Raw genomic sequence first — 24,548 nt, forward strand, 5'->3', positions numbered from 1 at the left:
TCTGTTGTACTTTAAATAGGAAAACAACTGACCTATTTGACTGCTCTATTTTTTACCCTTCTGTGAGTAATACAAAGCATATGTACACACTTTCATGCATCCTTAGTATGCATTTCTTTTGGTAAGGCCTGTGTATGTCAGCAGCCAAGTGCCACTACAGCTCCAGAGCTTCTGCTGAAGTTCTCCAGCATATGCCATGTAGCAAGGGAGTATGGTGGACTTTATCTAAAGTGTAAATGACCTAATCTGCTGTTCATACTGTATGCTTTTACATTCTGGTAGATATGAAGCCGTAGACAGAAGATCATGATTTGTGCTTACTTGCGTCAGTCTAGCTGGGAATCTCTGGCAAAGAGCAGTTTAGCCTTTATTTTTGAATGTGTAATGGGCAGAGAAACTGCAGTAGGTGGCAGATGAGGGAGAACTTCCACCTGGGTTCTTCCAGTGACACTTCTCAGTGTAACAGTCCAACAATTTACGGACCGTTCGGTTCACCTGATGTCTGATTTATGTTCTTCTTGTCACTTAGGAAACAGATCCTGATGGGGTGGATGATGGAAATGGGATTTCAAGTGGTTTCCCACCTACTTCTCTTACAGTGAGGTTACCTTTTGTTGTTAGTTGTCCCTTCTCATGGTTGAGGAATACATCTGGTACAGGTAGCTCCCTTTACAAGCTGCAGATTGAGCTCTGGGTGGGATCCTGACAAGAGTTCACAAACTGCCAACCTTTTGGATAACAAAGGGCACAAAGATGGGTGGCACCAACCAGGTGAATGGACACTTGGAGACACAGCAGGGGTGGAGGACTCAGGAGGAAGAGTGACACTTGCCTGTGGGTAGACTGTGAGGGTGTAAAAGCCCAGGGGGAACCTTTATTAAGGGTCCTCCTTAGAAGCATCATGGGCTGTTTCTGTGTTACTGCACTATGAATAAATTGCTTTGTGGAACAAGACATCTGAAATTCTGCCATGGGAAACCTGAGGTCGAGCCAGTAAGGAAGCCTGGTCTGACTGTGTGAGTGGGGAGTCAAGTGCAGCTCCTATTGGGTCACTGGAGCCGCTTGCTATGAAGGGGCTTTAGTCCCAGCAGTGAAAGTCTCTGGCATTGGGAGTGTGACTGCCAGAGAGTCTAGTGAATGGTCAGATTGGGAAGTTTCCTTAACATCATGTACTTAATGCTGATAACCCAAAAGAATCTAATTTTCTGCTTATGTTGCTGTCAGATATACTACTCAGGGGAAGGCCACAGCCACCAGGCCCCAGTCATGTGCATGCTTTTCCTTCCTTTTGTGCTGCTCAACTGCCTTCAGAGACTGTCTCATTTCCTCTGAATCCGACTGTTCTTGCTGCAGCTTCGTGGTTCTGGCAATGTAATGAAGACCCAGTTGATGTGGTTCCAGGTGGCATTTTTAGTTACTGTTTGTCTGCCCTGCAGAAAGCAAAACTGGACTACCTGGGTGGGTGAAATCTTAGCTTCACTAGGCTAAGATCTCCTCTGGGCTCTGTGGCCAGGATTTTGACTTTTTTTGTCTTTCGGAGTCGTATTCGTTTGTGAAGGCTCTCTGCAATGGCAGTATGGCTGGAATCCATTTTTGGCTGGAACCAGTGTGGCTATAGATAGGGGGAACAGTTGAGCTTCAAGCTGTCCTCTCTCTTGGCATTCCTGTGTGCCGCAGCCAGTTTTGCAGGAAGTCTCTCTGGACAAGAGCAGTCGTTTGAATTGTGGCTTATTGGCTGTTGGCAGCATGAGTAAAGAAATCTCTACAGAGTCCAGCTATGAAAAAAGGCTTAACCTTTATTATAATTTGCTGAATTCCCAAATTCCTAAGAGAGGTTTTCTTTAAGTATTTTACCCCAGTGAATGATATGTTAACAACCATGGGGACAGGAGGAGCATAAGATCCCTTTGCAGGCAGATGACTACCCTGCCTATGGGACCTAGTAGGTGTATGTACCCTCTTTATCCCTTTCCTGGCACCCTATGATTGCTTCAGCTTTCCAGGCAAAAAGAATCTGAAAGTCTTTCCTTTGTGAATAGAACATCATCTACAGCAGTGGTCATGGGACTTACCTTACATGTGTCGTTTATGAACCAAATAAAACACAATGAAGGAGAAAGCTGAGCCCTTTTCCACCTCCTGGGGGCAAGTGTACTCTGCTGTTGGATGCAGGTGCTGTAGTAATGAGAAAGTCTCGTTACTACAGTAGGAGTAGGAGCAGTCCCCCTTGCCTTAGCATTTCTTCAGTTTTGGCAGGCTCCCAGTTTGATATGATTGAAATTTAGATCCCAATTGGTAGCTGCCCACCTCCTCACCTCTGAATCAGGTAGCATGTGGAACTAATTTAGCTGTGGAATATGTCCTGTGGAGCTTGTCACAACTTGCTTTGTGTTGAGTGGCATTGCTTTCCTGGCATCCTTGTCTGTTTGTACTCGGTGCTGCAGATGGTCTGTTCATTCAGGTAACTTTATCCTTTAATTAGTGCTGTGGAGTTAACGTGCTTTAGGTTGATACAGTGCGTGCATTATTAGGGACCTTGCAGATTGGGGATGCTACAGTGGGGCATCTGGGTTTAGTTTACAGCTTTCTCTAAGCCACCCTTGAACAAAGGCAGGCTTTATTAGAACATCTACCAGGCTTCTTTACCAGAGGAGAGCTGTTTCACATCATCTTTGAATATCCAGTTGGATTATATCTGCTGCTTGAGCGCTTTCAAAGAATTCTAACACATGCTGTCCTCGAAGTACCTGCAGAAAAACTGGTTTTACTTGTTTGCCATCATCAGAGGGGTAAACTGTGTTTTCTAATAATTTTCCTTGTTCTCTTTACAGTCATGGCAACATGTCCTTGCCTGCAAGGCCAGAACCCTTTTTGAGGGGGGACACAGAGCCCAGTTATTGCTGGCAATAGCACAGAACATATTAGCTGGCATATTTTCATTGAAGCTTAATGTTCTCTGTATTTCATTTCCCTGTGTTTTCTTGGGAAAATACCTTCCCTTCCTGCCTTGTTTATTGTGGTTTGATATTCCCATCTCAGCCCATGTTTATATCCTCTCTGGTTTGGCTGCTTTAGAGGATGTAACTAAGCAGGTATGTGGAGGACCTGAGGAGGTTCTGTGTTTTCTTTTTATGCTGAGATTCAATAATGCTGGTAACTCCCATGTTTCCCTTTGTCCTCCAGTAAGGAAGTGTCCTTGTTGTTGCTTGCTCATGCATACTGATATATTTTATTTTTAAAATAAGTGATGCCTAAAAGTTATGGAGGCATTACCTTCAGAGCTTTCATGCACGCTTTATGAGGTACTGTCTTGGCCTCTATAGAAGTAATATAAATCCTGACCACGTGTCAGTAAAGTGTTTGAATTTGGCTGAGCATCATCCAGCAAATGCAGTGTGTGATTGGGATGCAGCAGGCATTGCACGCATTTCTGATTTTGCTCATGACTTGCTCTATGACCTGTGATAACTCATTCCCCCATAGTGCAAAGAGGATAGTGAACTATCATTCTCTGTATAAAGTGCTTGGAATATGTAATTTTTTTTCTGTTGTTTCATCAAAAGCAGTCAAAATATTCGATCCTGTTTTCATTTTACACAGCTCCTATGGAGTCTAATGGAAATAGAACCAGACCAGTGTCTTTTGCGGAATCAAAAACCTAGAAAGCTTGACCTCTCTTTAAAACTTCCAATTAAATATTCAATAAAAAATGTGGGCAACATAAGTTTAGGGTATGCACTAAGTGCTAAGCTACACTACTTCCAAATTGTTAAGCAACATAATATATAGGGCATCTATCTTGTCTCTGTTTTCTGCTTTCACAGATTCAAAACTAACCAACCAAAAAGTTGATATGTTATGGAAAACAGAAGAACAGTGCATCATTCAGTGTCCCTGTTTAATATGGTCCCTGCTGTGTTAATTCCCCTGTAATCCTTTCTTTAAACACAGTTGTGTCTCATTTGCGGCAAGTTATGTTCCAAATAAACACTCCATGATCCTACATGTTTTAAAAAGCTTCTTATTTAAGGTAACTTCACTAATCTAATAAAAGGTACGGTTAATTATGCCTGCCTTTCAGATTAGCGTTGCCAATTTTGGCTAATTTATGTCTATCACTATCTTTCCTATGTGTGATGCTTCCCTGTTGTATTAGTAAGAGAAAGATGAAGTGTGTGTAGTTCAGTGAATTCACAATACCTAGTGAGGGATTTTGTTTATATTAATCTCTAATAACCTTTAAGAAAGGAACAGCTCACGTGACATGTCTTTCCATTGCCAGCTGGTACATAAATGACAAGAGCTAAATGCAGGATATTTCCTGTTTTTAGCCAAAACTACAGCATTCAGTGTGATTCAGGATGATTCTTGAGGCAGTTTGATCCAGTATGATGGGACTGGCAGTTTAGGAAACTACCTTCACGACCTTTGCTCTTTGCATCTTCAGGTATCAGGCTCCCACTGCTTAGCTGGGAGAGCTGCTCTTCCTCCTTCTCCCTATCCAAGCAGACTCAAGCATGATCCCTGCCCTCTAGCTCTGCTCTCAGAGCACTTTCAGAACTGATTGATAATTTATTTATTCTTTTTGCATAAATTGTGCTCTGACCTGTCTAGTTAAAGTTCTTGAAAACTTCTGTGTCTTTCCACACTCACTCAGTGCACCAAACTCTCTCCTGTTTAGGATGCGGAGAGAAAATAAGAGATGCGTCTTGATCCAGTGAATTACTTAGCTTTGGTTTAGAAATAATTGCATTTCAAGCTACTTTAACATCATCTAATATTTTTATTTTTTAGTTGCAAGGCCTGACAATGGCACGGAATGAGCACTGCCTTCAAGCCTCCTTCCTGTAAATATTAGGACCAAACGAGGCGGTGTGATGAACATGCCACTGCATCAAATCTCTGTCATTCCAGCTCAGGATGTTACCTCTTCCAGAGTCTCCAGGAGCAAGACCAAAGAAAAGGAGGAACAGGTACTGCCACATATGCTTGATTTTTCCACAGGAAGTTACCTAAGTATAAAACAATAGGGTTTATCAAATCAGACCTGATTCTGTTCTAAAGCCCCAACTCCTTGCACGAGTCCTGCTTTTAGTGAGGATGAATGCTACCAAATTATCTCTTTATTCTCATGTGTGCTATTTTAAAAGCAGCTGGCTGCAAAGTCCTAGAGATTGTTGTTGAGTAACTTGTGTAAAATGCAAGCTACAACCTTCTACTTTGCATAAAAATTTAAGGCAGATAGGAATTTGGATGATGGCTCTAGTACCATTGTCATGGAACCTGTTACAAGAATATTTAAAGAAAAATTGTGTGGGGTTTGAACACCTATATGTAGCCATATATCCTGTTTTGCTTTACTCTTGGTAGCATGTAGTAGGTGTGTTGTGTTTCATAGTGACTGCAGTATCACAAGGAAGGATATATACACCCATGCGTGTACGTAGTGTGCTGTTTTATGGAATATGATCTGTATTCTTAATTTGGTAGCACGTGTGTGAATGGAATCCTTTTGAGGTCTTGTTGTGGTGCTAATGAGGACCAGAATGCAAAAATATCTGAAGTATATATCTGATTATAAGTCCAATAGAATCCAATTAATATGCTACTTGACAGTTTTTATAGCGTGCTGTGTCTAGTCTTCACATGTCAACCTTATTTATCCCTGAACTGTGTCTCTGGTCAGGCCAAAGACCTCAGTGTGCATTGTGCTTTAGTGTACAACTGTACTGCACTGAATCTTATATTATCTGTCGGTTCCACAGAAACCTCTTTGTGTTTTTTTAGCTTTGCCCTGACATAAAATTAGATCAAGAAGACATTCACTTTATGGTAGAACTTCAGGGCTTGCTTTGTGGACTGCTCAGCAGTGGTTAATTCTGAGGAGATCTAGAGTGATGCTTATTAGAGATAGGGCATAGCTTACATGTAAGGGACTGAAAAGACACTATCATGTTACAGAAAGGAATTTACTAAGGCTAACTTTGAGTAGGGTAAAACAGTTGTTTCTGATGTGTTGATATCGTTTTCCCTAACTACCTGTCTCACCTGTCGGCTCTCCAGATTGCACCTACCAAAGTCACCAGTGAGTTAGTAGAAATAAATTGTCCCATTGGGGGATATTTTTTGAATCTTCTCTTTAATAACACCTTAAAAGGATTCTAGCCTTTCAGATTCCTAAACCAGTAATTAATAAGGCTGGCACACTGCTGCTTTTGGTTGCCAGGCCTAGGCAGGAAGTTATCTTCACAGAGGAGGTGCTCTAAATCCGTGAAGCACCTTGTCTCAGGAGTCTACTGGAATCTCTCATTTCCCACCTGTTACACATAGTCACTGTCTGGGCAGCTCTCTAGATAAGAGGGATTTTCTGTTTCTTCTCTTTGGTACCCTCCTATATAGAAACGGTATGTGCTGAGAGGGTGAAAAAGCTCCTTTGCCAAATGCAGGTCAGTGCTACAAATTTACTACCCTGCCCTGGGTAATGGAGATTTGGAGGCAGATCAAAACAACTTGTGGTATGTCTAACCATGCAGTGAACCTAGAATTGGGAATTCCAACTCTCCTTCTAACCACGTTTTTGTTAACAAATCTCCCCTGTGTTTCTTTCATGATAACTAGTTCAAATGCTGATTATTGTTCCCCTCGCCAGGTTGCTGTTATATTTTCATGCCTTAGGATGTTAGAAACAGAGCAGAATACTTGTTTAAATATGTGCAGTGTTGAAGGGGAAGTGGGACCATACAAGCAGTAGATTAGGCTAACCTGGAAACATTTCATGTTTCCCAAGTCTTATCCTTCCTGTCTCCATCAGCATATTCATTCATCCCCAAGTGTCCTGCATTCTGGCAAAACTACAGCTGGAACAGCTGAAGCTCTGGGTGAACTGGCTGCTGTTCTTGATGCACAGCTGTACTGACACTGTGGCTGCTCCTGTACACATGAGCCACAGCCCGGCTCTTGTGCGCTCTTCCCCACTCTTGTAAACTGCATTGCTTCTGGTATTAACCTTTAATTCTGGATCTAACAAATGAGCTGGACAGCAGTCAAGTTATTAATGTGCTGACTTTGACCAATCTGGTAAAATTTTCATTTTCCATCAGTTAGGACGTTCAAGGCTACTTTATAGTCAGAGTCCCTGTCAACTCTTGGGTGCAATCAAGACCCAAATAGTAAATTCCTTACCTTTTCTGTGCAAAAACAATAAGCAACTCAAACAAACGTGTACACTGGAGTCTTAAAATGTTTTGAGTTGTACAAAGCCACTTGCCAATCTGAACAAAATCAAACAAACCACAAACCACAATCAAAACCAATAGTGCTACTTCAAAGATAAATATGTAGGTTTGCTTTGTAATACCAAACTTCTTAGACCAAGTGCATTGCCAGGTGTGCATTTTGTAGGTTGAGCAGACTCATGTACATTTCTCCCCTTTATTAACAAGCTCTGGCAAAAGCCAAGGTGAATAGAGTGTCATCTAGCAGATGAGATTTTTGTATGGCTTTCATTCTTGCTGTTTCAAACTAGACCTTTGACTTGTCTGTGCCTACATCCTGCATTGTAATAAGTCCTTCAGAGGAAAGGCTCAAGAACACAGCAGCAGAAACTGAAGGACCAATGTGCCTAGAGAGAGAACTTCCACCAGTCTCTGAAAAATCAGTGTTTTTCCTATTCCCCAGAACATACTTTATGTTCTGTTTTGTGATTATAATTATCCACATTTGTAGTAGAGGTGCAGAGGGAAAATTCTCAGTCTGAACAGTACATGTCTCTTACTATTTCTTCTCTTCCATGTTTCTGGTCAAGATGTAGCTTATGTATTTCAGATTAAGGCTTGGTTTTATTAAACATTTCCTTGTTACAAGAGCAAGTTTTCTGGACTAGTGATATGTGACTAACAGTGAAGAAACGGCAAGAAATCCTTGCCACCTTTATCATTATAATCCAGTTTCTCAAACTGGGTGATCTATAGTATCTAGGCATGCCTCATGGCAGATTAACATGTACATTCAATATCTGTGGAAGTCTGTGGCAAAAATCCTATTGAATTTGAAGAAGTGTTGAGAGGAAGAGCTGCTGCCTACCATTTCTGGTCCAGGTCCTCGGTGATATGTATACATAACAGAGCCTGGTAGATTCTGATTCAGGTTAGTGTAATCTTCAATATTTAGAATAGTTGAAATCTGAGGTTAACAGCAGTATTTCATAAAACTTTGTCCATTTCCCCAGTAAAAATGTGGAAGGTCGTAAAGGGATTATTACTGCTGAATTTAACTCAGATGAACTGATAGCTTTAAGGGCTATTAATAAGCATCATTAGCTTCTTACTTATCCTTCACTAGGAATAGCTTCATACTTACCTGATTTAAGGGAGAGTCACTGTATTATTTTTGAGGAACTACAGCCCCTGCTTGCTCCTCTTTAGTGGGCAGTATGCTGGCTGCAGTGTTTCCTAATGTATGCAGAAGCTAACAGCTCTCAGGATTTAGACAGGAAATGAGGAACCGATGCTGGCATGTGGTTGAGGTGTTCTGGGTTTGTTTTGTTATAGCACTGTCTTTTTCAGGGCTTTGTGCCTTTCTCACTGAGGTGGACTGGTGTCTACCACACCTCGTTAGTAATTATTGATTAATTACTTCAGTGAGCGAAACTCCCTGAGCAATAGCTTTTCACTGCTCTTCTAAAAACATGTGTCAACTGTAACCTCTTGTGCTGTGATCTCTGCAGATCTCCTAAGTGGATCAGGGATGGGTGGGATCAGTGTGTAAATGAGAGATCATGAGATGTTGGTCCAAGTCATTTTGGTGCACAGTACCTTTCCTCTCAATGGCCTGAAACTGGGAATCAATACTGACTTGTCATCAAAGATCACACAGCATTTATCACAGAATGCTCTAGTTAGATTTAAACTTGCCAATTCCACTTGATCAACTGAAACTCACTTTTGCTCACTCCTCTTGTCTACTAAGTGTTGTGTAGTATTGCTGGCTGCTGTGGGCTCAGCAGAGATGCTGTGATCATCTATTGACATCTCCAGGTACTTCTCAAAGCTGTCATCTTGAAGATACTGACTACCTAATTTTTCTGAATGAAATTATGCTGAGAGAAGTACATGGTGATGCATCTTCATAAATTTCTTCTGCCTTCTTAATGATCTCTTGCATCCTGTAACAGGAAAGGCACTGTGGCCTATTGATTCAAATAAGCCACATCTTACTGGAAAAGCATGAGTTACTTGAAGGAAAAAAAAAACAATAGATGCATTTGCAAGAGTTTATAGTCACGGATCAGTACCTCAAGGTAAAGGCACATATTTTATGTTGTTGAATTCAGAGTGACAGTTAGAGAGCTATTATGGGGTTTTTTAAGGTACAGAAGCACTCTATGATCTTTTCCATTCACTTTTTGGACTTTGAGCTCTCAATGAGATCTCTGAGTAGCTGAACTCAGTCCAAATACTCAGGCATTTATAAGGCTCTGTGTGTGTGTGTGTTTGGTTTTGCTTGCCCATTGAATCAAATAATTCATTAAGCAACCAGGCTACAAATCCTTTGAGAATTTTACCCCTTATTATTTTTATACTGCGATTTGTGTGTTTATGAGTAACTATGTCATATATTAACACTGGGTCTGGCATTTTTCCTTTATTAAATTTGCTTTGTATAGAAACTGGCTAACTATGGAAGAATTTTTGTCTGAGTATCCCTTAACTCTCCTGTGAGAGCCAGAATGTGTCTCTTGCTGTACTGCTTACAGACCTAGGCTCAAAGTGGGAATTGCAAAGTCCATTCCTAACAATGGCTTGGCTTTTACTTGATGTTTTTCAATGGATCATGAAGTGTTCCTCAGAAAAAGTTGTCATACTTTCCACTTCCTGAAACAGCAATCAGGCAGTTTTTTGACAGAGCGGACAACCTGTGACAGAAGCACCCCTGAAGAGCTGCAGTGAAAGTGTTTCCGTTTCTGCAGTCTAGGAGCAGGTAGGAAGGTTTCCTATGCCTAGTCCTTTGAGAATATGCCAGATGACTGAGATGGTTTTAACAGCATCCTTCCACGTGGAATCCCTGTACTGGGAGTGTGGTATTTCCATGACTGATTTCTATGCTAAAACAGACATTTTAGTACACGTCTGTGTTGGAGCAGGTGCCTGAGCACACTCACTCTGATTACCTTTAGCATACAAACAGTCCAGTGAGGAGCACTAAGTAAATAGGAAAATGGCTTGAAAAAACTGCTTCACACCAAATGCCTATCTTTCTCCATGGGAATGTTTGTATTCACCACCCTGGTTGTGATCTCTCCTTTTTGTTATCAGGAGAGTTGTTCTTGTGCTCTTCAAGACAGTTCAATTGCTTGCATCAAACCCTTCCTGGGCACAGCACTTTGCAGTTGCTGTCAGGTGTCTCTGCAAATATCCTCTCTCGGGGCATTGCCTATTTCTTTACTCCTGTAAACATCTTGGCATCTGACACTGGTGTGAGTGCCTGAGGTGGTCCTTCTGCCCTTGCCTGCCTGCCTTTCTCCCCATGGGCAGTTGCCTCTGTTCTGTCCTTTGCCAGTTTAAGGGCTTTCTTCTTCTCTCCCACATGTTCCTGGCAAGAGCACCACTAACCTCCTCTTCAGTGTGGTACCTGGAAAACTCAAGAAGCACATGGAGTGCAGCCAGGCCTGAATAAACCAGTGGTCTGTAATTTGGGATTTGTGTTTCTCTTCCTACCCTGCTAGATGGTGTTGGGCAAATCCCTTGGATTCCTCTGCTATCCTTCCTCCTGTCTGTGAAGGAGGGCTAGCACTGCTAATAAGCCTTGTAGAGGACTTCAGGGGTTTGGATAAAAGCTGATCAGCAGGAAGTGTTTGTCACTAGATGTCTGCTTTGCCAGAGTCCCAGTCTGCAGACAATTCTGCTGAGCTGGCCCAAAGATCTGCTGCAGAACATGGTGGGCATGGGATATGTGGAGAGTAGACTGGTCTTCCTCCTGAAGGTGGGCATTGCTTAATCTCAGTTGTGGTAAACGTGCAAAATGTTGTGACTTTCCTGAATCTGTTCTGCTCTTACTGTGCTTGAGTGCAGGATGAGGAGCTGGTCCTCTCGAGCCCTGTTCTTGGAAGCTAGCACATGCTGCTTCCCAGCAAACCCTGGTGAAGGGGGAAGAGAGGAGGCAGGAAACGGGAGGGAGGGGACGGGATGGGAGGGAGCTGCTCCCACTTGAACAGTCCTAACAAAAAAGTCAGATCACGCCATTTGATTCTACATTGTGTTTGTTTTGGAGCGCGTACAGCATGTGTGTGTGAGGAAAGGAGCAGATGGCTTCTGAGTGGAGAGGAATTACAAAAGGCAAACTGGGGGAAGTGGTATCTGAAAGGGTTTTGAGGGAAAAGAGGAGAAAACTCTTTCTTTTAAAAATTCAGTAAACAGTAGAAAAAATAACAGCAGTTGATACAGCAGCAGAGTTTTAGGTAGTGATCCTTCGGAGAAGAAGCTTTGGAAGTTTCAGGTTTTGCTGTTTGTTTATAATCACTCATTTATATACAATCTCTGTTTTGACTTTGCTTATTGCATATGAACTCCTTGCTTTGATGTCTTAAGACCAGAAACAACTTAAAGTTAATTATTACTACCTGTAGCTGTTGGATTAACCTGAATTTTAAACCACCTCTCTCATATTAACACAATCTCTGTCTGGCTCTCATTAGCAGATCAATTGAACAAGCTGAGAGTCATTCTTTGAAAAATATGATTTTCTAAAAGAAGTGCTGATGCTGTTTAATTATGTGATAGCCAAGTATGTTTTGGTGGTGGTGTTTTGCAGGTCTGTTAATGTTTCTCATATATGTTAACATGCAACAGCTTTTCATAAAGGGAGCCCTGGATCTGAACTTGTGACTTTAGAGTTTATATTTTTTCTTCCCTGGCAAAAGCATGCTTGTTTGTTTGCCTTCTAATGAGAAGTGTGTGTCAGTCATGATGCCACAGTGAACTGTATGTGGGTATTAATATCTGTGTTGGTGCAGAGTGCCGCTGAAATCATCACAGCTCCACAAAGACATCAGTCAATACTTCATCATACTTTGCAGTGATTTTCATCATCCAGTGGCTATACTGTTTCTTTAAAGTGATGCTGTCAGGTTTCTGCAAACTGATTTTTAAAGTTCTGTGTTTATTGAATGTAATTTCTGTAAGTAAAACGCCCCAGAAGTACAGGGTTTTTTTCCTCCTGTAGGATGTTTTGCCTCTTGCATTGGTGCATAATGAATGACTTCATTGATTTGCTCTTTCAGACAGATATGTTTCTTTACCTGTTGAAATAAAGTGTTGGGATTTGAGTTGTTTTTTAGGGTGGGTGTTCTGTTTTTTGGTTTTTTGAGAGAAGAACAATGACTAACAGTTCTGCCAGGGATGCATACTGTGGTGTGATACCCTTAAAGTAGTTGAACTTCAGTGGGTTTAAAACTTTATCTAGCTTTAAGTTGCTGATTATCTCTTAATCTCTGCATCTCAGTGGTTTAAAGGTAAAACTTTTATGAAGTTATATATAGGCTTAGATCTGCACTTTGAACTTAGGTAATTCTACTTGGCCTTTATGCCATTTATGAAAAATTCTTGATGGGGGTGGGGACAAGTTATTCTTTTGAAATTACTCCTCCCTGCTTTGCTGAAATCTAAGGTCTTAAGAGTACAGCCTTCTGATTCAATAATTCTCACAGCTAGAAAAAAAATCCACCTTTGGGGTTCATTTAGTTTCTCTTGGTCCCAGAAGTGATGATCTCTCATATGCTATTAAACATGTTCCTGTTTGGCAGTGGACATAGCTCCGGTTTTAGGGAATTTCTTATGGAGAGTTTTTTTGTGACAGCTGCAAGTCGAAGCACACTTTTATTACTGAGCAAGCCCAAATGTGTATTCCATGAGGTCAGTGGCTGAAATTCAGAATTTCATTTTTTAGGAGTTAAGAACTGAATTTTGACATCTTCAAATACAAAGGGAAGAGCGGAATTACCTATGTTTGGAGGTTTACGTTAATTTACAGCCCAATTCTCTCTTCCTGTAAGTAAGTGCTACTTGTTGATGAAAATTAGTAAAAGTGACCCTTTTATGATTTTTTTATTTGCTTGAATGTGGACTGCATCTGATTCTTTGTGGACCTTAACTACAGGTGGCAGTTTGTATCAGGGAGACTTCACCCCTGTGCTAAGTGAATGCTGCATGTTTCCACCGTGTTCCTGAAGGGTGAAGCATCTGTGGTGTTCCTGGAGGCAAGAATCTGGGACCATGTCACTGCTTTGCACACACATTATGCATCTGTCAGCATAACTGAAAGGGGGTGTATTTAGCACAGATATTCATATGCTCAGATTCTATGTGTGGAAACAATTTTTGGTTTATTTTTAACACAATGTTTTCAATAATAAGCTTGCGTCTTATGCTTAGGTTTTTCAGACATCTTAAAGTAATAAAATGGAACGTACATCTAAATTTTTATGTAACCTACTGAGGTCTATATCAGAGCTGGATTTGGAGTCACAGATTTCCACTGTGCCTTACTGCCTTGAAGGATAATTGTCTTTCCTACTCTTAATTACTTACACCTTGGAAAATCACTGCTGTAGGTTTCACAGACATAGAAGTATTTATGGCTCTTTTTATCTAAAAAGTCGATTTTTTTTTCACCACTTTAACTACTTCACGCTTCAGTTCCTTTGTGTACACAGTTGTATCAGTTGTTCTCTTTAACTAGTATGTGTAACGGGCTCGAGATTCACAGACAAACCTACAGAGAGCCCTGGGTGACATTGGTAAGAACAGATGAGGTGGAAGAAGTCCTTGAGGTGCCATCTTAGTTCAGGTGCACTTTTAATGTATAGTCTCACGGTTACAGTGGTGAACTGGAAGATGTTGAGGGCTCAGTTGTGAACGATGCACATCTGTGACAGTGTGTCAGGAGAGAGGTGACCTCAACCAGCAAGGACAGTCTAGCAGCCATTTCAGCAACAGATGTAGGAGGCTTGAGGGTACAGGGAAGTGAGAACCTGGAATAATTAAAAGCAACACCGCAGCACACCTGAAGTCACAGTTGCTGAGGGTGTTGATTAGTTGGCTGTAATTCTCTAAGTGTGATTAAAGCAGACCTGATTCATGAGGCTGGTGAAGAAATGAGGGCGGAAAGGAGCAGGATGTGTGTGGTAGAAGCATCTACACTGATAGTCAGGCATGGATTTTATTCCTTGAACTGATGTTAGTCATGGAAATCTTTTGCAAGAAAGTAGATCATCATTCTTCTGCTAGTGGAGTTTTGTATTAGCCATTTAATTAATTGATTCGTTTCTAGAGAGCAGTGAAAAATGGACATTAAAAGGTTGCCCATGTTATATTGCACATATGTGCAGAAGGCAGGTTATTCTTTGAATCAGGATTTTCTTCTTAACTTTGTCATGAGGAAGACAATAAATGAGTTAGAAGAATGGCATCCCGTGCTGTCTGTTCTTATTTTCATGCTGTTTCAGGATAGCTTTTCAGGCAGTACCAGGATTCATCTCAGAGGTGGCTATCAAGTTTGAGTTATTGTGAAGCGTCTCCTATGCTGTATTTGTGCTTCCCTGTGTGTGGCATGTTAACCTCTCTTTCTTGTAACGGAAAGTTGTAGTTCCGTAGTTCAGTACTGTCCTTCCAGAGCAGATAAAAGCAGGCATGTCTGTAAGTCCTCTGCAGCCCTCCAGGGATACATGTCACACTAGAGCAGTTGTGTCCTGTCACCTCTGCAGTGTATGTTACTGTACAGCCCATTAAAGGCACAAGTATAGAATTCTTTTTTTTTTCTTCTTATCTTTTCTTTTCCTATACTATATTTAAATCCCACTACAATATGTGGATCAGAATTGTGGATTGGCATCAAATTCTTAAAAGAAGAATGAGATTATTCTTTTCCTAGGATTTAGAGAGAGGAGCCTAAAAAAGATGGTTTGAAGTTGTAGAGGCTGATCTCAGCTAATATCAACTAATCAATTGACTTATTTTTCCTGTAAAGTGGTCAAGGAACAGCCTTGTAATGCATATCAGCAGCTTTTCCTGAATGGAAAGTTGCAGAACAGGAAATGTTTGTCAGCTCTGACTAGATGCACGAACCCCACGTCAGTTGTAAAGTTTTTCCTGGCTATCATCTGCCTGCCTATTTCTAGTAACTCTTCCCAAGCAGTAAATGCAAGAAGAGGTGATTTCTGGATTGTTCAGGTTGAAACAATGTGCCTTTGCCTCAGCAAGTGGCTTGTGTTGTACTTTTTTGCTTCAGTTCTTATGCATAACAACAGTGAAAACATTTGATTGATCCCAGGGAATAGGAAAGAGTTGTTTGAGCTTTTTTTGCCCTGCAGTCCTCTTTAAATATGTTTACTGCTATTCAGATGGCTGAAGGCACATCATTTGAGTAAAAATAATGCTTTTTATTGCTTGTATGCAATGAAATGAAACATTTGCTAATTTTTGCATCCTAATTTCTCTGAGCTGGTTAATGTAACAACAATTAAGCAGCTTCATTCCGCATGAAATACTGGAGTGTGACTTCCTCTTTGGCTTCTGACAAGCATCAGGTGCTCCAGAGGCACTGGAGTTACTGAAAAATCCACAGGCAGAAATGTGGAAGTGACCTCTAAATAGGATGTTGCTGTTTTCAGACACCAAGGTTGGGATATTTGGGAAAAGGGAAGCACAACTACTGCTTACCTGTAAACTTTAAACCATAACTGTTTTAAGCAGTAAAAAGGGAAGCTCTAGGGTACTTAAGGGAAACATTAGCAAATTAGGGCCACTGGGTATTGCCAGTGTTAATTTGTGCTTAATATCATATGAGATACCCTCTCCCCTTACAGCTGGGAATAGAACTGAACTGGTTCTTTTCTGTCATCAGTGAGAAAACCTTCACTACTGGACTTACAATTGCTTCAAACTGCCAAGCAAAAAAATTGGTATCGCTGTACAATGATGAAGTTCGTGCAGAAACAGGACAGGCATGTTGGAATACAGATTTAAGTTTTAGAAAAAGCAGCTATTTTGTATGTTTTTAATAGGCAAAGCAGAACGTATCTATCTATCTATCTATATAAAAGTACTTCTAGACACTGGTAATAAGGGACCAATTGTCTTGATTCCTAACTGAAGTCAGCAGTTAAAAAAGTAGCACCTCCCCAAAACCCTTTCCTATCAGTCTGGTTGAAAATGGCTTGTTTAATTTTAGTGACTCCTTTGAAGTTTGTGATGCTGAAGGCCAGCAGGGATTGCCACATCTGACTTGTAATGACCTGTGTTACGTTGTATGTGCACTGAACCGGTAACTCATGGTATTTGGAAAAGACACTTCAGCTTCCAGCCTTGACTTGAAGGTGAAGAGTAAAGCTTCTGTTTTACTTGATAATTTGTTTCCGTGCCAGCCACCATCACAGTGCATGGAAAACCACATGCAACTTTGTTTCTTGTTTTTTTGAATTTTGATTTTTTTTTTTTCTGGCTTGAGCCGATAGTTGCTGGTGACCCTCGATTAACTGAAACAGGCTCTTAAATTGTGCTTTTGGACCTATCAGTGTGTTACAAACAAGCAAGGTCATTCACTTTTTAAATAAACTTACAGATAAAATTCTGGAATTTCTCCCAATAGGGTGTTTCCTTCAGCCTTGAAAATGCAGGAGGATGGAACAAAGGATGGAAAAGACATCCTTTTCAGGCCTCTCTCATCCTATTTGAATTGAAGGGTTGGGACACTGGAGGTACAAATGTCTTAATTACAAAGCAAGCTGTGCTTCTCTTACTGGCAGGGTCTGGGTGGGTTTCCAGCTGTTGTCCTTCCTCAGTTCTCCAGGAGTACCTTGGCAGTTCAGAGAGAAAACTGAAAACTGTTTGCTGTAGTGTAGCATTGATCCTGTCCTCAATCCCCATTCAGGTTCTCACCTCCAACTGTCACTTTACTGCTGTGAAAGTTCTAAATCTGATCCTTTACTGTACTCCTGTTTGATAAGCTGAAACCCGTGTAACTTGCAGTTACAGCCCGTGTCACTTTGGTGAAAATAAAACACAGCTTTAGGACTGGGATTTTTTTTTCCCCAAGTCCATTTCAGATGCTCAGTATCTGGGAAGTGTCTGTGAGCCTGGTCAACCTACTAAGCTCTGTGTCACCTCTAAATGGAACTGTCAGAGGCTTTCCTATGTGTTTGAAATTAATTTCCAGATTATTATTGAAAATATTGACTAATGCCTGGCTTAGCACTGATCTTGTGAAACGAGCAGTAACATCTTCTTTTATTCGACGTTGACAAGGCCAACATCAGATCTGTCAGGAGTCAGATCTTCACCATGGAATATGTTTTATATTGCTGTCATTTGTTCCATTTTTAGATAGAAATATTTGGGAAAAGAAATAAAAGGAAACACTCCACTATATCAGACATAGTAAAGGTGGGAGTTTTAGTGAGCTAGAACAGACTACCAGGGAAATGTTAACAGGAGACAATAGATTGGCAAAAAAGCCCCACCCAAAAAATGGGGTGAGCATGATTGCAGCAAGACACCACTTTTTCCCAGTCAAATCCAGAGCACAGCTGCTGTGAGGGATGTTTCTTCTGCAAGAGTTAGTAGGGAGAATTTCAGGAGTGGGTAGAACACCCTGGTATGAGGGCTCACATTTACAGTGTTTGTTCTGTGTGTTTTGGAGCCTGAATAAATAATGCCGTTCTGAAAGATGCTTTTTAAAAATGATTACTAGAACGAACTGACTGAAGTACAGCAGCTTGCAGTTTCCGTGGGAAACTCAGTCTTTTCCATGAATGCAACTAGGGAGAGAGAGGGACAATCTGTGTGGCTGAGCTGTGTTGTCCCCTGAGAGCTTCAGTTCCAGTTGTATTGTGTTCACTACATGCTGTTTCGTTCTGTTCTTTTTTTCTCCCTTATCATCTATAAACCTCTGTTTCTTTTTGAATGTAGATAGAACAGAGAGCACTGCTGTTGTTCCTAGATTTATGAGCATTTTGAACTCCTCCCAGTTCACCCAATCTCATGCTGAGTATGACTGATGGCAGCTGCCTGTCTCCTGAAAGCGTTCCTAGTTTTAGCCTCTGCTCAGCCCTGCTACTCTGTCTCCAAACTGCCACAGTGCCCCCGGGAGAGACTGGGGACAGGTATAGATTGTGCTAGACATCATGTCCAGATCCAAATATTTGCTTTCAGGACTTCTGATATCTGGGTCTAAATGTTTTAGCAGCTTGGTTAGTTTCAGTCAGACCTTTGCAACAGAGGCCCACCTGTAAAGCATCTAGCAGATAAATAATAACTACTAGAGCCCAGCAATTCCTTAAAAGCTTCTCTTTGACCTTTCTCTACTGCTGGTGCTACAGCTACTCATTTAAGGGAACTGCCTTAAAAGTGCTGTCCCCCAGCACCTCATTCAGTAAAACCCAGGTGTCTTTTCTCTGGTGCCTTCTGACATGTACTCCCATGGTTTATCCTCTTCAAGAAAATGTCCTCTGTGGTCTCACTGCTCACACATCCGCCACTGGCAACTCGGTGGCAAGCTCTGGTGCTCCCATGCCATCTGTTCACAGGAACGATGTGGGGGTACCCAACTGGAACACAAGAAGTAGATTGTAAAAGGTCTTCTTTAACACTGACTTCTCTCTGGCTACCTGTAGTAAACCTAACTGAGGCACACCCAAGGCTCTGGACTGCAGAGTGAAGGAAGGCAGATGAGATCAACCCATTTTTATAGCCCTGCTGTTTTTCACTGCAGCCATTAGGACAGAAATAACTAAATTTGAGGTTCTGGTTTATAACCAGAATTTTGAGTGTGTTTAATGCATCCCCCTGACTCTATGCCATTGCATCCCTTCTGGTGAATTCTTCTTGCACAGTATTTAGGTGGGTTTTAGCTGCTGTAAGTTTTGAATCTGATGTGTTGCTTTTTGGTTTTTTGGGGGTTGGGGTTTTTTTCTTTATTTAGTTGGTTGCTTGGGTTTTTTTTTTTTTGGATAGACTTCTGAGGAAGCTCTTACAGTTCCTCTTTATAACAAAGTTCTGGTTTTTGTTTTTTTTCTCTTAGATTTCTCAAATGTTTGTGAAAGTGTCTTAACTAGTTTCTGCCTGTGCAATTTTCTTTGGGGAAAACTAGAATGCAGTCCGCTATTCTGAACTCAGCTCTACTTTCTGAGGCCAGAAAGCAAAACAAAGAGCCAAAAATGTAGAAGTGAGGGGAAATGAAAACATTACAAAGCTCCATATGCCCCTTAGTTGCATGGCCATTTCGTTTCTTGTTCAGTCACCCAATTTTCAACAGTCTGAATTGGTTTCTGTGGATTTGGGTTGTTGATGGGTTTTGTTTTTTTCTGCAATCATTCTTTTAATGATTTTTGGAAAAATTCTTCAGGCCGTATTGTTATACCCCACTCTTGTTTTATAGGTGCATTAGTGACTTGGGTAAGCACCTTTTTATTGCATTGCATCGTTATGGATTGACTGTTCCACGACAAGTATTTGAATTAGACACAGGCATCAACTCTGTAAGCTCCTACCCACAGGTGCTACTTTTTGCCTGTTCTCTAAAGCATGGGTTGTGTGGTGTTTGTTAACACTTGGTACAGAATTTGGATACTGGTGCTAATTTCATTAAAAATAGATATAAAATCTTCACTTCTCTTTTCTACTGTGAAATTCACTTAGGCTCAGAGAAACATCTGCTGGATCAAAGTCTGTTAGCTCATTCAGTGTGTTCCTGATTGCTGAAACTCCCTCCAGCCTTGTTTGTTTGGAAAAAGTCTGTTGTGTCATTGGATCTGCACAGTCTGCAGTGTTTCACAAGCCAGAGAAGAACAGTTCAGCGCTTGCACAAGCCTGATTATGTGAATTCACAGACAGGAAACACTGCTTGGTATTTAACATCTCCTTATACCATCTTTCCCCATTACACTTTTGCTATTCAAATTGGTTCTTTCCCGCAACCATCCTGTCTATCAGCTGTTCCCAGGCCATACCAACTGAGATGGTCGCAAACAAGATGCTTGACATGCAGAAACTTCAAAGAGAATAACAATCTAAATATGTGAAGTAAATTGTCCCTGGCTTGTGACCATCCTGTGACCAGGGAAGGACCTTTAAATGCTCATCCCACTGAGAGTGTATCTGTCGCTTGAGATGCGCTGCAGAGAAATGAGCCACGTTGCTGTTGTTATTTTACTGATCAGGGGTTAACTAATCTTTTTGTACTGCAGGTTTTAGTTCAGAATAGTTGAGGTTTTGTTCACCCAGACATCAAAGAAGTTCTGAGTGGCAGCTCAGAAATTTGCGTAAGGTCTGAAAGGAGGATTTATAGGAAACGAGCAGATGGTCTACTAGAGAATTTCCCCAGGAGGTTGCAGTTATCTAGAAATGGGAGAAACTAAATAGACTGTACAAAATTTGACTGTAAAATTAACTGGCCAGCCAGTAGCTAAATACTTAACCAAAATGATTCAGCTTGGCCCCTAGCAGAAGCATGTAATGAAATGATGTGTCTATGAATTGACTCCACACACACTATTTCAGTTTTCACCTAGTAAGTGGACATGAATGAAAGATGGTTTTACTAAGCACCATTCCTGCCATGTTGAACCCTCTCCTGCATCTCTTCCTTTGGCGGTGGCGAGAGGATTGTTCAGGCATGCAGGAGAATGCTACAGAATGCTGCTCATTTTAAATGAAATATAAAACTATTCAACTGAATGTCTTTAATTTTTAAACTGCTCCTTTTAGCTTCACAAACATAAGACGTAATAGATTGGTTAAATTGCAGTATTTTATTAAATACTCAAATATTCAATATTTGAGGGGAAAAAACACCCAAGCAGCAAATTGCTTTATTTTGGGGAAGCAAGACTGAAGAGTATGTTAACTCTGAAATAGTCAAATGTCACATATCTCTTTAAAACATCTGTGAACTCAAGTCACTTAAGAGTTGTTTGCCTTGTGGCTTTAGACTTTTCGTATCCACATTTCCAATGTGGGGTGTTTTTCTGATGCTATGATACACAGAAATTGGAGGATCTATATATGAGTAGGTGTTTTTAAGTGGACAAGCAGTTTTTTATTGCAAATCCCATTATTTCAAATGAATGGATGGATTCAAAAATCAGTTGAGCTCATTATTCTTTAAAAAGTTAGGAAAACACTAATTTTTTTTTTTTAGTTAAATCCCTGTGAAGCACCCATTTTAGAAGGCAGATAGGCTTTAATTCTCTCTTATTATGTTTTAAGTTGAATATGCAATGGAGAGAATGGTCTGAGAAATGGTCTGAAATAATAAAATGTGTTTAATTATTGTCATGCTCATCTGTTTGTTTTCTGGTTTGCTTCTCCCAGAAACTTACTCATAACAGCTGGTGTCACGGGGGTAGTACCCTGGGCCACGTGCACACATAGTTCTGCTGAGAGTTCATTGGCCTAACACTGATGCAGAGTGTAATTAAACTGGATTTCTCTTCCAGCTTGCAGTGTTTGCATAATTCTTTGTAATGGTAGTAATACACCCATTGAATTTAGAAACCAACCTTCATAACCTTTAACTCAGCCTCCTGAAGTACTAAGAGGAAGGGGGTAAATATCCAAAGGGCTATGTGAAATTTTTAACTGAGCTTAGATAACATACTTCCCTGTATAAAAAACCTTAGAAATGTTTGTCTGTGGCATGTTATTTCCCTCCCCTCCAGCAATTCATCTCCATTAGCCTCAGAGTTAGAGTCTCTGGAAAGAAAAAAATCTCAGAATTCAGCACTATCTTCCAGATATAAAGGAAACCATCTGAGGAGTCCATGGCAGCCCAGGTTGAGCTAAGGCAGAAGTTTTGTTTGCAAAGTGCTTGTTTGCAGTAGCCTGGTATGGGCAAGGGTGACATGAGAGGGAGGAGTATTCTGTTGTTTAACTGAAGCTCATCTGGTATGAAAACACTAATATGAATTTTGAACCCTGCCATTAAGAGAGCTAATCTTGCCACTTATTATTTACTATTTCCTGGGGTTTCTGAAGTAAGGTCAGTTGTATAGAAATGAACATACCCTGTTTCAAAACTGTTATGTGTTGCACTCCAATTTCAGATGTTTAATCTGCTCCTGTTTGTTCCTACTGCAAAATCTGAGTATGCCCTACGAGTATGCATCCTCTAACAAGGTTCAGTTGTTTTGGCTTCCTTTGCAGAAACAGAAGCTCTCCCTGTAAAGTAGTTCTCCCGCATCTGTCATGTTCAGCCTGATTGCTCACCTTGGAGTTCATGGTGTACAAGGCTGAATTTATGCAGAGCCCCTACCTTCTCACTGTGGGCAGCCCTGCTAATTTTCTGGAAGCTTCTTGGTTCCCATTTTTAAAATCAGGATGGAGGTGCCTGAAGGAATACATTAAGGCCCAATTTTTTAAATGTTTAGGACCTTCACCTCCTTGAGGTTTATTCACAGGATATTGATAAGTGAAGTATTTCTGTAGGCTTTGTTATGGGTCTGATAATGCTTGTGTGAATTTGCTTTTGCATTGGAGTTTTTCTTTTTTAAAAGGAGTATTCGGTGGGTGAGGGAGAAACACGGAGTTATTCAGAGTACACAGGATATGGTACCAGCTGTGTTGGATGAGACCAGAAGTCTGTGTAGCTCAGGTTATTGTCCTTGACCTTGAGTGAGAGAATATGAGAAACACAGTAAGTACAGAGTGATTCTTGCCACCAGATTCATACCATGTAACTTTGTGGTAAAGCTGAATTTTGACTGGGGTGCAGTTATATGAAAATCTCAGTTTAAAAGTGGATGTGACAAGGAACTGATGAGGGTGAAAAGATGGAGTTGGTCTGGAAAAAGGGTGCAGTTGATGTGAAAGGAAATCCTGTTCTCTGCTTTGTGTTGTGTGTATCACATTCCCAAGGTCAAAGGGTATCACAGGGAAAGCATGACAATAAATGCAACTGTCTGGATAATTCTATCTAATTATCCTAATTTATCCTAAGGTTAGCTTTGATCCTTGCAGGAGGAACACCCTTTAGCAAACGTGAAGGAGAAGTCCTTCCAAAGTAACAACCAGTCATAACCGAACATTAGATACATGTTAATACAGTATGTTTAATATCTCTTTCTCTTTGATCTCTCTGTTATCTTCACCTTTTATCTCTCATCTTCTGTATGAATCAGAGATAGAAAGCAGGAACTGTCTCTTGAGTTTTGATGTGACCTGAGAAATGTGATCTCAGAGATGTCTAGAGAGTTATGTCAAACTGAAGAGTCACAGTTCAGGATTTAGGAAGCTGCATGATCTCTCACACTGTAAATCATAGAATCATTTAGGTTGGAAAAGACCTTAGTATCATTGGGTCTAGCCATTCACCTAACCCTGCCTAGTCTACCACTAAACCTTAAGCACCAAACTGCATCTTTTAAACACCTCCAGGGATGGTAACTCGATCACTTCCCTGGGCAGCCTGTTCCAACCTTGACAACCCTTTTGGTGAAGAAATTTTTCCTAATAGCCAATCTAAACCTTTTCCAGTGCAATTTGAGGCCATTTCCTCTGATCCTAACTCTTATTGCTCGGGAGATGAGACCGACAAGCCACATTTCCTTTACAGGAAACTAATGGCTTTTGAGAGCCTTGTCAGTTGTGCTTGGATGGCAGTGTCAGTTGGATTGCAGCAGGTAACTGATACAGAAATGACAAATAACTTGATGTGTATCTAACAACAAAATCAAAGCAAAACAATTCTGAGAAATAGACCTGAATCAGTGAGTGACATGTATTGACATTTGCCTATTGCAGTAATTGCACCTGAAAATAAATTACTTGCAAATTAGTCCCGCGTTCGTTCACTCTTTGGAAGAATACCTGAAAGTAAGTGATTTTTATAGTTAGCTTGAAAAGTTGTACTGACACAGCAGAATTTATTGCTTAAGAGAAGCAGCATGTGAATTTATCCCCTGTAATGATCCACCCACTAAGTTCTCCTGAACAACATTTTTCTCTGTAAACAGTCAACTGAACTTGCCAGCTGCAGTAAGCATTTTTTTCCACCTTCTTTATGCTGTATTATTTTCTGGTCTGTCACATTCTTTCTGTGTCTTCAGTGTTCATCTTTATACAGCTTCTCTTGCATCACAACCCTTAAGAATAAGAACAATTAATTGTTAAGCAACTGAATTTACTAGTGTTGTGTAGTCCCAGAGATATGGTTCTGTGCTTATCAAGCTTTCTTTGACTTCTAGCTGCATACATTTTTGTTTAAAAAAAAAAAAAAAAGGAGAGAGAAAGAAAAAGAAAATCACTAGCTCTATTGGTTTGACTAATGAGGAAAGAAAATGGATCTGGGAGTGTCATCCTCCTTGTTCTTTGGACATTCGGAGAATTTTTATGCTTCATAGCACAAAAATTGCTAGGGATTGCTTTCAGGAAGCGGGGAGAGGTGGACATCAGCTGCTGCAAGGAATGGAGCACGTTCATAGGAACTCTCATGCATTATTCATCACAAGCTCTTTTCACTGGAATCAGCTGGAGGAAGTAGTTAGTCTAGTTTGAGCTACA

At 40.7% G+C, this 24,548-nt stretch overlaps 1 protein-coding gene across 8 annotated transcripts in view; it reads left to right on the forward strand.

The window, feature by feature from the left end:
• MARCHF8 (membrane associated ring-CH-type finger 8) overlaps positions 1–24,548 on the forward strand; it is a 99,105-nt gene that overhangs the window by 17,512 nt on the left and 57,045 nt on the right. For 5 of the 8 annotated variants that reach the window (XM_051800119.1, XM_051800121.1, XM_051800122.1 and 2 more), the window contains one exon: positions 4,795–4,973. In XM_051800119.1, the coding sequence (XP_051656079.1) occupies positions 4,878–4,973 (96 nt within the window). In that variant the 5' untranslated portion in view covers positions 4,795–4,877. Of the gene's footprint in view, positions 1–1,331; positions 4,031–4,794; positions 4,974–24,548 lie in introns of those variants that run through there. The other 3 variants (XM_051800120.1, XM_051800117.1, XM_051800123.1) reach the window with 3 other exon arrangements.

The sequence above is a fragment of the Manacus candei genome, unplaced genomic scaffold, assembly GCF_025592945.1.
Source record: "Manacus candei isolate 608988 ecotype Guabito, Panama unplaced genomic scaffold, ASM2559294v1 h1tg000050l, whole genome shotgun sequence".
NCBI lineage: Eukaryota > Metazoa > Chordata > Aves > Passeriformes > Pipridae > Manacus > Manacus candei.